We start from the raw sequence: 15,375 nt of genomic DNA, 5'->3' as shown, positions 1-15,375 counted from the left end.
AGTATGAAACTAGGACTCTCTGCAGCCAGGAAAGGCCCCTGTTAGTAACCAAGGAGCATTGGACTAGATACAGTAATACTCTTACATACCTTGAACCAACTCTGATGTGGGCTTCGGCATCTTCCAGATTCTGAACATGTGAAATGCAAAAACAAAGCCCTTTGTTATGGTAAAAATGAGAGCAGCACTGAAGTAGATTGTTTCATCTTTACATCAGCCTCCCTGCCTTGCATAAGACAGACTTCAAGAAAGGAAAGTGCACAAGTAGATGCCTCTGCTAGGTTATATAACCTCCTGAAACTAAAATAATTTATATAAATCACTAGAAAGCAGGCTGGGAAGATGAGAACAGGAGTGTCATGCCCACCGTTCCACATCAAGACTTGATTTCTTCCTGTGGCTGTTCATGGATGGCCTTTTTGTTTTTGTTGCTTCCCTGACTTTTAGTACATAGGCTACCTGGTTGCTCCACAGCACCTCCATATGTTACCCTTAGATCAGGGGTGGGCAAAATGTGGCCTGCCAGGCCATTCTATCCAGCCTGTAGAGCCCCTAAAAAATTTAGAAAATGAATATTAATCTGCCCTAGACTGCCTGTCATGCAGCCCTTGATGGCTTGCCAAAACTCAGTAAGTGGCCATCCACCCAAAAGAATTGCCTGCCCCTACCTTAGATGCTTCACAGAAGAGCGTAAATACAGCAGCATCCAAACCCCGACGACCTGGATTAGGATCCCAGAGCTGGGCACAGTGCATGCACAAAACATGGAGACATTATGTTGCTATTGCTTTCCATGAGTGTGCTTGGAAACCTGTTTTAAGCCTAACCAACGAAGCAACTACTCCTTATTTTTACTAGTCTCCTCCTCACCAATCTGCAAAGCCTCATCCAGGTTTTCCATTTTACCCTTTTGACCTCTTGTCCCCATGTACTGCATCAGACTACTCTGCTGGCTCAGAACAGGACATGTGCTGCCATGATGCTGAAGCACAGATGCATAAGAAATTAATTGCCTCTGCCTCCTATATTTTCAAATAGAAGAGACTGGCAGGAAAAGAATGTTTTCAGGTTAGCTACAGCCCAGCTGGAGATGGACAGTATGCAACAAGGAAGAGATGAGCAATGTGTTCAACTTAAATCTCTCTAAAAATTAAACCTCACCCTCACTTTAAGCTTGAGGTGACCTTTGCAAGAAAGATAACAAAATCCCACCTTTCAGAACCGAGTAAGGACTGTCAAAAATGGCTTGGAGCATTCTTAGCCTGATTCTCTTGCAGCTTAGCTACCGCAGTAATGGACATATTAAAGGCCTACTCCAACTCTTTCTGATATCAAGGAGAACTGAATCACATTTTGCACGTTGACTTGATTTCTTTTCACTCCCACTCATCTGTCTTACCCACGCAGGCTCAACGTACTGTCAACAGTAGGAGCACCAGAGATCAGATCAGTACCTTTTAAGAAAAAAAAGTTCCTGAAAAGCTCCGTCTGCTCTTCTCAAGAGGTACTGATGAATAGTGCAGGTGCTTAAAATCCAAAAACAATCTCCCACAGAACTTAGAAGTTCAGAGTACATTTGATTCAAACTGCCACGTCCCTTTAAACTTATTCAGGCACTGGAGGAAGCAGTGACCATGAGAAATACAACCAGAAGTGTAGATAATAAATTAGTGACAGATTTGTACTGGAAATAAATTGGTACTGAAAATGCAAAGGATAGGATGACCCTGTCCCTTCCTCCCCTTCAGCAGGAATGCATCATCGCAGCTCTGCTTCTTTGGCCTGCCTTTCCCAGGCCCATATCTGGTACAGCAAGCCACCTCCAATGGATCTGGAGAACAGAGGGCTTGCAGGTTTGATCCTCCAATAGTTTAAATATTCCTCTAACAGTTTTAAAACGTGTGCAAGCCTAATGTCAGTCATCTGGAATTTGGCAAGTAATCATTGCTCTGAAGCTAGGATACAGCCAGTAGGCTCAATGAGCCTGCCAAGAAGCACACTAATAGTACCGCATGTCTTCTACAAATGAGATGTAACACATGCTTATACCATGTAGCTCATTTAAAAGAGCTGCGTATTAAATCCTTTGGAGGGAAATTTGAGTGAAGGTGGTAAGTTTTTTCAGTTAGAGTCCTCTACGGTACATACCAAAATCTGCTCTGCGAGTCCCACATCACTTTGATAACTGCATACTTTTTGCCGCAACTTAACACAACCACCTCACATCATGGATCAAGTCGTGCTGCTAGGACTTGCACAAAAAAATAAATAAATAAATAAATGGAGGAATCTATATTTCATGAGAAAGGCACTGAATTCCATGAAGTTGCAGTTCAACGTTGACATGCACTCACATATTTTGCCCACAAGATACTTTGGATGGGAAAGATATTTTAAATATGCTCAATTTTAAGAAAAGGCTGAGTCTTCATAAAGGCCTCTATTTTTAAATTCCTCTGAAGCAAAGACTTTTTTAAAAGCGGAAATCAGATGCAAAACACCTGCATTTTAAATTAGCATATATTTTACTGTCTCAATCACAGCAACCTCATACAGTAAGATACACAAAAAATAGAGCATGGTATCATTTGAATTCAATACAATTTTGTACTACAGTATTCCATGACATATATACACAGGACTTTTCCTTTTTCAAAGCAAATATAGTCCCTGCTATGTTCACTGTATAAGTTACGTGGCATCACAGTTTTAGTTATTTACTGTAGTGCGAATAGCAATATGGAAACAGAACTAGTGGGTTAGGAGATACACCGGATAGCAGCCAAACAGGCATGACAGGTCAGAAAGATGTCTAGAAACAAAATAACTATTGAAATGGGCACCACCCTTACAGAAGGTATTTTAATAGTAAAACCATTTTAAATTTTGCATTATATACATACTATATCTACATGTGTTCTAGTATATATACACATATATATATATTTATATATTTATTAAAAAAACCATACAAGATTTTGAAAAAATCTTGAAATCATTCTCCTAAGCAGTATTTACCCTAACCTTCAGAATCAGCAAGATAGTACTTGCCTGTAGCATTGTTTAGTTGCAGTCATTCAATTTCTACAAGTCTCCTGATAGTTAATCACGTGCCATTCATTCTCTTTAAATTAAACACAGGCTATACAGTAGCTTGTTCTCAGCTTTTCATGAAACCCAGGGTTTACCTCATTTCCATCATGCTTTTGACACTCAGTTATGGCTAAAGTATTTTAGCTCTTACATTCTTTGCCCCTCTCCCTACCCCCCACTCTCAGCCAGTAAAAAAGAATTAACAGCAATAACAACAATATTTTAAAAATTGCAACCAATCATTCATGCATGTTTCCATCACATAAAGGGGTCATGGACATTCAAATGTAAAAGCACAGATTCTAACAATGTCCAAAAAAATAAAAATGAAGTGTATGATTTCAGTGCACAGTGGATTATTTAAATTTACTGTCGTTAGAGGATTTCCAACTTTTAACTACAAAGCTCAAATGTTTTGCCTTAATCAGTTTGTCTTTATGGAAAAGAATAAGTTAAGTGGATCTGGCAGCTTTCCTTTGAACATTAGGCTAAATTCAGTTCATGAAAAGGTGTAGTTTAAATGGGCTTTGGGTCATATTGAACCATACTTAACACACGAAAGTGCAATCCAAGACTAGAGCAGTTTTGGTGCTTCAAATAAGTTCAGCTATTCAATTCATGTGCAGATTTACTTTTACGGAAATCACCCAAGCTACTTCTGTTTTGTTTTTTTAATGGGTCACCGCCCTCACCTCCTGAGCCAGGCTACAGACTTTGCATTGGAGGTAGGTATAAGTATTTTCTAACCCACTCAACTCCCATAAGCATAAATGGAAGAGAATATGTACTCTGAGCCAAAATCCTTCAGCCCTTAGACAAGACTGCAGTTAACTTAGTGGGAGTCTTGCCCAAGTAAGAACTACGGGTCTAAAAAAAGAGAGGCAAACAAAACAGTGAACTCTTTCCGAGTCAATAACAGCAGTCTGCCACAGTGACTGTAATAAGCGGTGAAGTACAGTACAAGTAAAAAAGTCACCTGAACAAATAACCCAGAGACTTCATAGTTATATAATGATTTTACCACTTAAGAACTCAACATATTGAATATATTTATTAAAAAATAAACTGTTTTCAAATCACCTATGTACAGTGCAAAGAACAGGATTTAATACATGTGTGACAAAGTGAATAAACTCAGTTTGCATCCAGAAAGACAACACTCCAGGCATAATTTAAGTGACACATATACAGATTCACCTTTTTAAAATACCACACAGTAAAAACCAGCAGGATGGTATTGGCAACACTAGAAAATAAAGCACATACTGTTCAAATTCAGATTGTATAAGCTTGAGATAAACATCTTGGGGAAGGAGGGGAGAAGAAAGAAATAAGACAAAAGGAGATGTCCTGGTGTTTACATTTTTGAGCTAAGGAAATGCAGCCAAAAATGAGAGTCCCTTTTGGCATACAAAGCCATTTGCAAATATTTCTGGAACATTTTGAATTTGTACTCAAAACAGGCAGTAGATTCATAATCCATTTAAAATGCAGATCTTAATTCCTTAGTCCTTTTGTCTATCCTTATGCAACTGTATGTGGGCAAAATGACAACTACAAATGTAATACAAAAGGTGTAATGTCACTTTGTTAAAGTGCAACAGCTGCCAAGATTTAAAAGGAAAAATGTGCTCTTCTCCCCCATGTAAGATGTAAAGCAGTAATTAGTTAAGAGTCACATAAATGATAGCAGCATGAACTCTAATGGTTTTGTAGCACTGAAGCCACAAAAACAAAACCTGGCACCAATAATCACTGAAATGTATTTCCAGATACTGGGGCACATTTTTTTAAAGAGAGAGGTCAGTATAATGTTTCTTACTGTAGAGTCAGAAAAATTAATTGTTAGCCCTTTTGCCCCTCCCCCCCAGACACAGGTTGTTCAAGTCTATCTATAAACAAGATGGGGCATCTGGGCTGATTTATAGGTTAACTGATTATTAGGCATGAATTTGTGGAGCTCACTTTTTCTACAGCATGGATCATAAAAATAAGCATTGAGGCAAGCGTCACATGAGACTTTTGAACAGAATGTGCATGTGTTTGCAGCTCCCAATCGGTTACAAAAACCACAGCGCAAGGTGCCTGAAGATTTGGATTTTGAACTTAGTTGAGCAGCTCTCTCTTGACTCTGAGTCTGTGGTGTGTACTGAGTTTTCTCTCTTAAAGCAGATGCAGGAGACAAGCCATCACTTGGCACTGCTTTGATCGAGTAGCTGCTTTGTTTCACTGCTGGATATTCCTGCCTAGTGTTAAACAGATTGTCACATTTTTGACACACAGAACTGCCGCAAGATAAGCCACAATTTTGGCACTTGAAGGGCGCTGTCTCTTTGGCTAGATGGGTACGTTTGTGGTAAATGGGGTTGACATCATTTCTTATTACCCATACATCAGGTTTAGGTGCTTCCTGTCTTTTAAAATTTAACACGCTTCTGGCATCAGGATCAGTATATAAATCCAAGTCATCTTGAGGAGAAAAATAGGAGCTGTATGCAACGTTTGTTCTTAACATGCCATTAGGATGAGATGAAGTTGTCAAGAAATCATCTGAACACCCATGCAGTGAGCTTGACATTGCAAGAAGAGAGGGAGATGGCCGAATTATTTCATCTTTAATGTCATCTTCAGCATCCACCAAAATTGGTTCTTTTCTGAGACTAAGTGAACTCATCAGAGGTGGCTTCTTACTTTCCCAGTAACTGTCATATGTGTCCACTGATTTAGAAGGCTTGGTCACTTTTGGCTTAAAATAATCTTTAGGGGAGGCCCTTTCACTAGCCGATTTCTGAAGTACCATTCGCGCCATGGAAGTATTCAAGTTCTCTTTGCATTCTGCACGCCGTTTCATTGCTTCAGAGCAGCTTCTAACATCTTCATTGCTATTTTTTCGCTCGTTTACGATGTCAAGCTCCAAATAACCTTTATCCTTCACCTGCAAGTGAATTTCGAGCAGCTGTTCGCATTCTACTTTAGCTAAAAAGAGTTCAAATGAAACCATTTTCACCTGGATGGCATCAACCTGCTCTCTGAGCTTATATGCTGTTCCCAGTTCTTGGACATACCCCATGTAGTTCAGAATCTGTCTTACATCCTCTTCAATTAATGTTGACTTTACATAATAAACAAAGGGTCCTGTGTAGGTCTGACAAAGGGGAAAAAGAAAAGAAGAAAAAAGAAGAAGGAGAAACATTAGGTTAACAATTCAATGGTAAACTAGATGTGCAGATGCTCCAGTGATGGAAGCTGTATCAACACTAGCAATAATAAAACATGATACTTTACACCAGGCAAATCCAAAAAGCAAAAATGGGAGGGATTTGATGAAATTTCATCCATACAGTGTCTTCCCCTTTCAGTTTAAGTTAAACTAGCACCAAGTTTCCAATTTTTATCAGAGCAGAAGTGGTGCATGCGTTAACAAAGGACTACACTGTAAAAAGTTATCAGGGGAAAAGATGGAGGTTTCAAAAGCTGGGTAGGAAATGGCTGAGAAATTTGGCACTCAGGACACTGTGCAAAAACTGGGAACACAAGATTGGGAGTTAACTGAAGGTTTCTGCTAAAGGTATCAGCCATGAAATGATTTGAATTCTTATCACAATTCAAATCGAAGGATAGCGAACTTAATGGAGCTGACACATATTTCAGCCAGTGTTACATGCTTAGGGTTGTTGATTATAGCCGTGTTGATCTAAGGACACAGACAGACAGGGTTCTTTGGATAGATGTGATCTCTTTTATTAGACCAACTAAATAGTTGAAAAAATAGTTCTTTGCAAGCTTTCTGGCACAAACACCCTTCTTCAGGCATAGGGAAAATCTGCTGGTGTTTCGTTTGCTCTCTTGGGTAGAATAGAAGCCAATATGCAAAATGCAGGTCTGTGAAAACGCAAGTGTGTGGCAGTGAGGATTAGAGGCATCTCATCCAGTGCACTTTCTAATCCTCAAAGGGAATTTACAAAACACCTCTCTCAGACGAGCCTACAAACTTCATTTAATAAATCTACTGGGTACAAAACAAATAAAAAATCATGGGCCAAGTATAAATAGTTGGTCTAATAAAAGATATTGAATTTACCCAAAGAACCTGGTCTGGACTAAACATAGACATTGGATTTATGGCACAACATAACCTGCCTCCCATCTAATAACCCCAGGTAACCGGTCTGCATTTTACCAGCTACTTTCTGTCACCAGTTCAACATTCCCCCTTCCCCACCCACCTGTCTCATACCTATTGTCTCCCATTCCCTCTGATCCTCACTGTCATGTATTTGCATTTTCACAGATCTGAATTTTGCATATTGGCCTCTATTCTACACCAGAACACACCAGCGGATTCTCCCTGTTCCCAAAAGCTTGCAAACAATAATTTTTCTAACTATTTAGTTAGTTTAATAAAATATATCACACATCTACCCAAAAAACTTGTCAGCTAGTATTCCACCCTGTTTGGAGATTTAAGATGAGAACCCTTAACTGGCTTATGCCACTTACATTTCCAAAGTTTTCTTCACAACTATAGGCTGCTGAATTTAAAAAGAAATAAATAAAATAAACGTTTACATTTGGAGAGCAATTCTATAGGAAAGAGTGCATGTTGCAGCTCTAACAATAATTCAACACCTTGGCTGTCCCAGGTATAATGGGTCTCAGATGAGAAGGGAAGGCTATTGGACTCCCCAGTCTGAGAAACTCAACACATTTTTTGCCTAGTCTACTTTCAGTAGTGCCACAATTAAGGAATAAAAAGACATGGCAACCCATTGTCAACGTGATCTGTAAGACACTGGCTCCAAAAACTCTTAGCTTGGGACAACTGGCCTTCCTGCTTAATGCCAGGAACTAAAATAGTCACAAGAACTTTAAGCTTGCCTATAGTTTGAAAAATCAGACCACATCACAGAGCTAAGGAAGTCATAATTAGATCATTTCAAAAGCTACCCTTCAAAACCCAAAAATACATTCTGAGCCAAGATGTAATAGTAGGTTAACAGTCTGGCCACCAGAGCAGAACAAATAGCAACTTTCAGTACTGTCAATAGCAGCCTCAACTTCAGTTTAGCATTTGATTTGGCAAGCAGCTTCCAGATTCTCTTTAATCTCAGTTATCTTTTCTGTCAAAAATTTACAGTAGAAAAAAGCAGAGATAACACAAAGTCTGTGTGGGATGAGTGAACATATGGTTCCAGTAAGTAATGTCCCTTGCAGTCGAGTACAGTTGAGAGGTGTATTCTGACCAGCATTCAAAATCTTATCTTGGAGCACAACTAGGAATAAATCAGTACTTATGGGTACATCTACACAAGATGTTTGCTGCGGAGCTAGCTAGCTAGCTCCGCAGTAAAGTCTCTGCACCTACATTTGCAGCCCTATCAGGCCACTGTAAACTAATTAACTCTCCCATAGGTTAGTACTTGTAAATACAAGTACTTTCCTCTGGCAGCATTATTTACTATGCTGCAACACGCATGTAGATACTGATGGGGCTGGGTGGGGCACAGGGGTGCTTCAGTGTAGGAACTGCCTGCCAGCAAGCCCCACACTGGAGTACCCTTATGTCCCAGCCAGCCCCTCCACAGCACAGTGAGCCAGGTCAGAGCAGCCCTGGGCTGGCAGGCTGACTCCCGAGGTCCCCTGCCAGCTGGAGCTGCTCTGAACCAGCTCAATGTGCTGCAGTTCCAGGGCCTGGGAGCAATAAGTTCTGGTGTGATGTGTGCCAGAATTTGTTGCTTCACATTAGCTGCACATGTAGATGTGCCCATTGCGTACAAGGATCACTATAGATAACATCTCAAAGAGATTCCTGGGATTGGAATAGCCAAGAGCTCACAAGTTATAATTGAAGTACAATGTGGAAGAAGATCTATGGAATGCTTTACTATTTTGGACAAGCTTCTCCTAAGAATGTAAATGGGAGGTCCTATTGCTTGTCTCCATTGGTATTCCAACAGTACACTAAATGGCTATGTTGTACAATGCAAGTTGAGGAGCAATGGAGCCTGAAGGCCTCTGTGTCCAAACTGCAGCTACAACATGGGCATAATTGTTGTGACACTGTTCTCACACTGCCCTATCAATGTGTTCTGGCTTTGACCTGGAAGACCCTCCTCCAGGATGAGGGAGTTGTTGATTTGTACGTGCACTTGGTGTTTGCATTTGCTGTTAACCTGGCACAATGTAGTTTTAATGGTAAAGTGTGCTTTGTGTTATTAAGGAGAGCTCTTGCTGCTGTTCCTCTCCTGGTTCCCCAGGAACTTGTTTCATACTAACTGGCATGCTTCCACAGAAGGATTTCTTTAAGAACGTCTCTTATCCTACTTACATGGAAGTCATTAAAATCTACTCCATTCAATCTACAGTTTTCTAATGCCTCTGTTTATTATTTATTTATACACCTATTTGAGAGTGAAATCAGAGGTCTAGCTATTCACAAGGCAAATCATTCTCTTCTATTGCTACTCTCCAGGAAGGTTCTTACCTTAATAGTTTTGAATTCCTTTTTCCAGGGATAAAGAAAGAGATTAATCCCAACTGTCTCCAGCATACTGAATGCACTATGGAGAGAATGTAAACTTGAAGATTTCAGAGATCTGAGGGAGTTTTCAGCCATCTCATAAAATTTAATCAACCGGAATCTATAATAGGGATCGATTTTGGGAAGGCATAGCAAGGCTGACGCTGCCACTCGCAGATATTCATCATTAATAGGACGCTGCTTATCAGAGGCATTCAGTTTGGATTCGTGGAACTGTACATATTTCCTAAATAAATCGTCTTTGTATTTTGTATCCATCGAAATAGGAATGTGGTTCACTCTTGGGCAGCTACCTTGCCTCTTTCATGGTTACTCTGGAGCAGGCTGGTTATCTGGCATTTGGAGTCCTCAGTAACAGCAATTCTTCTGAAATAAAAAACAAAAACACAAGAGAGAAGTCACACCATCTATACTAGTTTAGCATACCCTTAAAGTCTAGGAAATAGTTCACATAGCAGAGGAGTCCAACCACAGGCCCTTCAACTTTCTGTGAATGTGGACACAAGCCTCGTTCTCCCTGAAGTACCCTTCCAACTATTATACAGATGTTCCCCATTGTGCCCAAGCCAAATGGATGCAGCCTCAGCCTGTAGAGGCAGCTGGGATGCCTTCAGAGTCCTACTCATCAGAACACAACAGTTTACTGACTAAAGGGCCTAGGTACCATGAACACACTGGAGACTTGAGTCTTAGTAAAGTCGCATGAAGAGAAAAATCATTTTACTTTGGCTGCATCAGAGGAAATGTTGCAAGACAGAATGCAGAGGGGGTCTCTCTGCTTAACTACAGATCACTCCCGTGTTTCTCTCTAGCTGTAGGACACTGATCCATGCACTGGAGAGACCATCAATCTGCCTTACCCCTTCTATCCATGCCTTTCATACAAACTCATCCAGCTACAGAGTCTAATCTGCCACCAGGCTGTAGCTACCCTAAACATCTCTCACAATGCTGGAACAGTGCATATACAGCTCAATACACAGAGCAGGCATTGATAGGTACAGCCAAGGTTTTAGTCTGCAACTGGCACTTATATCCAAAGGCCAAAAAGTTGGTGCCGCTGCTTTCTTTGAAAGATTATGTTAACATAGCGCAAACCAGTCATTTATGGTTTTTACCTAGGAATTGACATTTGCACTTTGGCTTCACTGAATTAAGGTCTCCTGCACAAAAGAGCTCTTTTCCCCGACTTACAAAGTGCTATTTAACTAAATCCCTGAAGCACAGATGTCCAAGTGGACATGGACCACCTGCTGTATTTGTGGTCTGGACATCAGATCCGACATAATATAAGCTTTCATTTTTAATTGATGTACAGGTCTAATCTTTACTTTTACAAGCACAATCTCCCAACTGTGGCACATGTAAACTAACAGTGTTGTCTTCCTGGGTTTGCAGTCAGCCTGAAAAATTCAGAAAGGTGAACTTCTCCACTACATATTAAAAGTTACTGCCAACAGTAACTACCTTGATCTTTACAGAAATAAAAGCAGCAGCATTCTGTCACTCGATTAAAAACAATGACAATTAGACTACAGGACACAACTCCAAAGGAAAATCATTTAGGTCATTCAGGGCAAACTAGATTATGATGGGGAACAAGCTGAAACTGGTAGGGAGCTGAATGCTTTAACTCTTCTGTTTTTTTGAGAGATGTATGAAGAAGCAGCTTTGTTTGGCAAGACAAAACATCCTCTGAAGGAAAAAAAAAAAAAGGGGGTGAGGGGGATCCTTCATAAAGACCTCAGGCACTGCGACTTTCATAGCCACCTCCAGCTCCAATTACAACTTGCCACTTGTGGATGTGCCAGGGTTCACTAAAAACATGGCTGCAAATCAAAATATGAAAGACGACGACAACAGATGACAGCTTTCGAGAGCATCTGTTTTGCCTGTTAACATTTACAATTTCTGGGAGTTCAGACTCTAATCTCAACCAGTTCACTAATCATGGGGTGGGTTTCCATAGGTGCTAGGTGGAAACAGTTTACTTTTGACATCTCCGATTAGAGTACTTGGTAAGTACTGTACACAACTTGCCCTTGATTAATACAGCTGGAAGAACAGTGGTAGCTCAAGAGAATTCATCAAAATACAAAGCCCTTTCACTGCAAGTGACTTACAAGATTTTAATGTCTTATGGCTGATCTCTGACCTAGTGAATGGTGGTGATCTTAGCCCAGTGTCTAGCGGACGGACATAAAGAAAAAACATCTAAATCTGGTCCCTTCAATAAAAGTCGTGGCAGGGAAGTCAAAGGGTAGATGTGCCAGAGAGATTCAGTTATCCCCAAGGTAAGACAGGAGCGAACATACGGTCATAGCAACATGAGGAAAACGTACAGTGTGGCTACTTAGGCCATCATCTTTATGCGAGATAAAAAGGATTTTCATCTCTAAAGATTTTGCCATACACTAAAAACAGCTACAGAATTGCACTGAACATAGGAAAACACTCAGCCACAAAAAATGGTTGGGAATGTTAAGAAATCCCAGATGAAAAATGACTAAGAAAAAAAAAAAAAAAAAAGCAAGAAACATGCACGTGCAACCCTTATTCAACGACAACCATTTCCTCTAAAGTATTAAAACCCAGTTCCAAACACATCTGAAGAAGCCTTGCTGGCGGGTATTTGGGTGCGGATTGTTTTTCTTACAAGGAGTGCCACCTTCATGGCTTTCTGCCTCGGCAAGAGCGGTGGCATCCCTCCTTCAGCTGCTCTCGCTACAGCAGGCCAGCCGCTGAAAGCCGGCGTCTAAGGAAGGCAATCACTTCTGTCCCACAACAAAAGCTGCCGTTTCGGATGTGTCTGCAAGGTCTGATTTTGCACACAACGTCTCTAAAGCAGCCGGGCAGCAAAAAAATCCCCCACTCCACAGAAAAGCCTCCCTGCAGCCATTTCTGCCCCCGGCGCAGGCAGCTCTGGGGCTGTTTTAAGGAGGCATTTTTCAGAGGAAGCCCAGACGGAAACCCAGCGCTGCCCGGCAGCCCCGCAGTCCTCCCCAACCGGCGCGCGCGGCTCGTCCCGACGCAGCAACGGGCCCGGCCCCGCGGGGGGGGGGGGAAGTAGCCCGAGTCCCGCACCAGCGCAGGCGGCTTGAGCCCAGAAGGACCGCGGCCGGAGCCGGACAGGGATGTCGCCTCCTGCTCCCTCCCGCAGCCCCTAGTCCCGCTCCCCCGGCTCCGCAGGGAGCTCCGTCCCCCGCTGGCTCCCACCCCGGGCCCCGCCCGGCCGCCCGCACTCACGGAGCGGAGCCGCAGCCACCGCCAGCCGGAAGTCACCCGCGACCCGGATGCAGACCCCGAGCGCCCCCCACAGCCGGAAGTGACCCCTGCGCTGCGCCAGCGGCGAACCCCGGCAGAGCGGCTCGCGCATGCGCGCTTCTCTCTCCGAATCCAGAGAGAAAAAAATCCCGCAACCCCTTCCCCCACCGGGTTGAGCCCCCGCCCGGAAACAGGGGAGTGACAGCTACAACCCGGAAGTAGATGGTTGGGGGATGACATAAGGAGCGTGCCTTCTTTTTATGCGCATGCGCCTTGATGACGTCACGCCGAGGGTGATGTCATCGAGAGGATTTAAAGGGCGAGAGGAGTAGGCACCTATGAGAAGGGTTTTGTTGGCTCTCTTCAGTCTGGGCTAGTACTTGAGCTCTGCCCCTGTGGAGGGGTTTTGGGGTTGCCACCTCTGTAGCAAGATGTGTTGTCCTGCTATGGTGGTCTCTGTGACATGGAAAGGTGCCTTCACATGCAAGAGACAGCATCCCCCTGCATGGGGCAGAGCCAAGGCTCCCTGCAGTCAGGGGAGTGGGGCTGAGAGAGGCCTCTAGAGGTTGTGTTGCCCAGCCCCTCCTGAGGTAGCATCACCCCTGTCCTAACCACCCTATCTAAACCTCCACTAAACTTGGCATAAGGCTACTGTCACTATCAACACAGCACAAGCCTCACACCCCAACCTGCCATGGGTAAGGCAGGGGAACCAGGCAGCCGGTGTCCTGCTTCTATAGGATGTCATTGATACACGCTCGAGATCCTAGGCTGAGGGCCGCACCCCTGCTACACAGGAAGGCAAACCCCCCAGGCTGTACCAGTCTGACCATGGGGTAACATTTTTTCCTGACCCTGAGTATCAGTCTGACCCTGAGCAAAGGGTCAAAAAACCCTCTAGCCAAGAGCCTCTGGCTTTGGTCCCAACAGGAGCATATGCACCCCCCAAAGTCCCCCCAAGCTCGGCTGTAGCCAACACCCAATGCCCAAGTCTTAAACCCCTCTGACACATGAAGCAGAAGGGGGTGGGGGAGCGACTAGTGAAGCCCAGAAATGTGGGAAATACTTAATGGTTCTAAAGTCACGATGCCTTTAAAGAAGCTTCTGTTTTCATTTGTCTTCTGAGTCCTTGGAGGTTCCCGTTGGTCTCATTCCTGATGTGTTCTGCAGCCACAAAAGTTGGAAGTATTTTAATGGAAACTGTGAGTCTCATGGCATTATAGGACTGGCAGCTGAGGCTTTGGGAGAAACATTAAATTATGTGGGAGTTGTCAAAAAACTCTCAAGAATTGACAGTGGGGGGTGATATTTGTTTTTGGGGCATCCATAGCACTTCAGTGTATGCAGTACAGCAGTGATCCTCAGTGCATCTGCCTGTGGGGTGACAAAGGATGTTGCACGTGAGTGGTAGGAAAGAAAAGTTTAACTAGGGCCATTAGGTTACTAATCCGGTTTGAACTCTCAGCGCTCTGGGATTTTTAATGACTCTAAATAGTCAGGTCTTTGTACTCTCATCTGAAAGAGATTAGGCCACTTCCAGCTGCATAATTTCCTCCATTCTCTCCACCTGGTTCAGGGCTGACTCATGAGAAATAACAAATTGCATCACACCCTGCTCTCTGCTAGGTGTTCTTGCATGGCTTCTGTTCAAGTACTAACACAACCCTATTTGAACAGTGAGAGGTAACCATACCATAGCACATTAAAAGGGTAAAGGTGCAACATATTAATGAGATACTTATGTTGTCGGATGGTAATTAAATGTGTGCCCATTAGTGATCATGTTTGGCAACATGTGGGGCATTTTCTGTGTTTCTGCAAGTTTAAATTCCATAGCAGCTGAGTTTGGTCCAGTTTGGCAAGATGTAGACTTTGGTCCAGTCTGGCAAGATCATCAAATTCCACTGAGAGTCAATTCAGCACATAGAAATCTAAATCCCTGTTGAGTTCCAGATCAAACTGGATTAGGAGGAAGGGGTTGTGGTGAATACATCAGCCCAAATCCACAGAAATATTTAGGCTCCCATTCAAATCAGAGAGAGCTAGATACCTATGCAAGACTTAATTGCCTAAATATCTATTGTGAATCTAGCCCTGTGGTTTATCTGTGATTAGAGCTAATGATTTACTTCCTAAGGTAAAAGAAATTTATTCCAGCATAAGCAAGACAAAAAATTAAGTGCTCTTTTAAATAATGCAGGATGTAGCTACTCAGTCACAACAGAAAGCAATTATTGAATCATTATACAATTATTTTATAAACTGATTTAATATCTACTTATCTTGAAAACCACAGAATAAGAGCTGCATTACCCCTTTCTAAAAGGTCAATATTTATTCCAGAGCCAGAGCAGTCTTGAAGGTAAATGAAGGGGAAAATAGAATCACATTTTGCTACTACAAGACACTCAAAACATATGTGAGTAATAACATAATGAATAAAATGTGGACAATCTTCAGTCCTGGGGCTAATGTCA

General features: G+C 42.4%; 1 protein-coding gene across 1 annotated transcript; it reads right to left on the bottom strand.

Annotated features, from left to right (window-relative positions):
- Positions 1–2,506: 2,506 nt before the first annotated feature.
- SPATA2 (spermatogenesis associated 2) lies at positions 2,507–13,115 on the bottom strand. Its single transcript, XM_006267417.4, has 3 exons — positions 12,881–13,115; positions 9,578–10,000; positions 2,507–6,238 (listed from the first exon to the last, which is right to left on the bottom strand). Exons 2-3 carry the CDS (start codon positions 9,890–9,892, stop codon positions 4,982–4,984), a joined length of 1,572 nt encoding a protein of 523 aa, XP_006267479.1. The 5' UTR covers positions 9,893–10,000; positions 12,881–13,115; the 3' UTR covers positions 2,507–4,981.
- Positions 13,116–15,375: the final 2,260 nt, after the last annotated feature.

This window comes from Alligator mississippiensis, chromosome 9 (genome assembly GCF_030867095.1).
Source record: "Alligator mississippiensis isolate rAllMis1 chromosome 9, rAllMis1, whole genome shotgun sequence".
Taxonomy (NCBI): domain Eukaryota; kingdom Metazoa; phylum Chordata; order Crocodylia; family Alligatoridae; genus Alligator; species Alligator mississippiensis.
The sequence above is the reverse complement of the archived record's forward strand: the minus strand, read 5'-3'. Positions and strand labels throughout refer to the sequence as shown.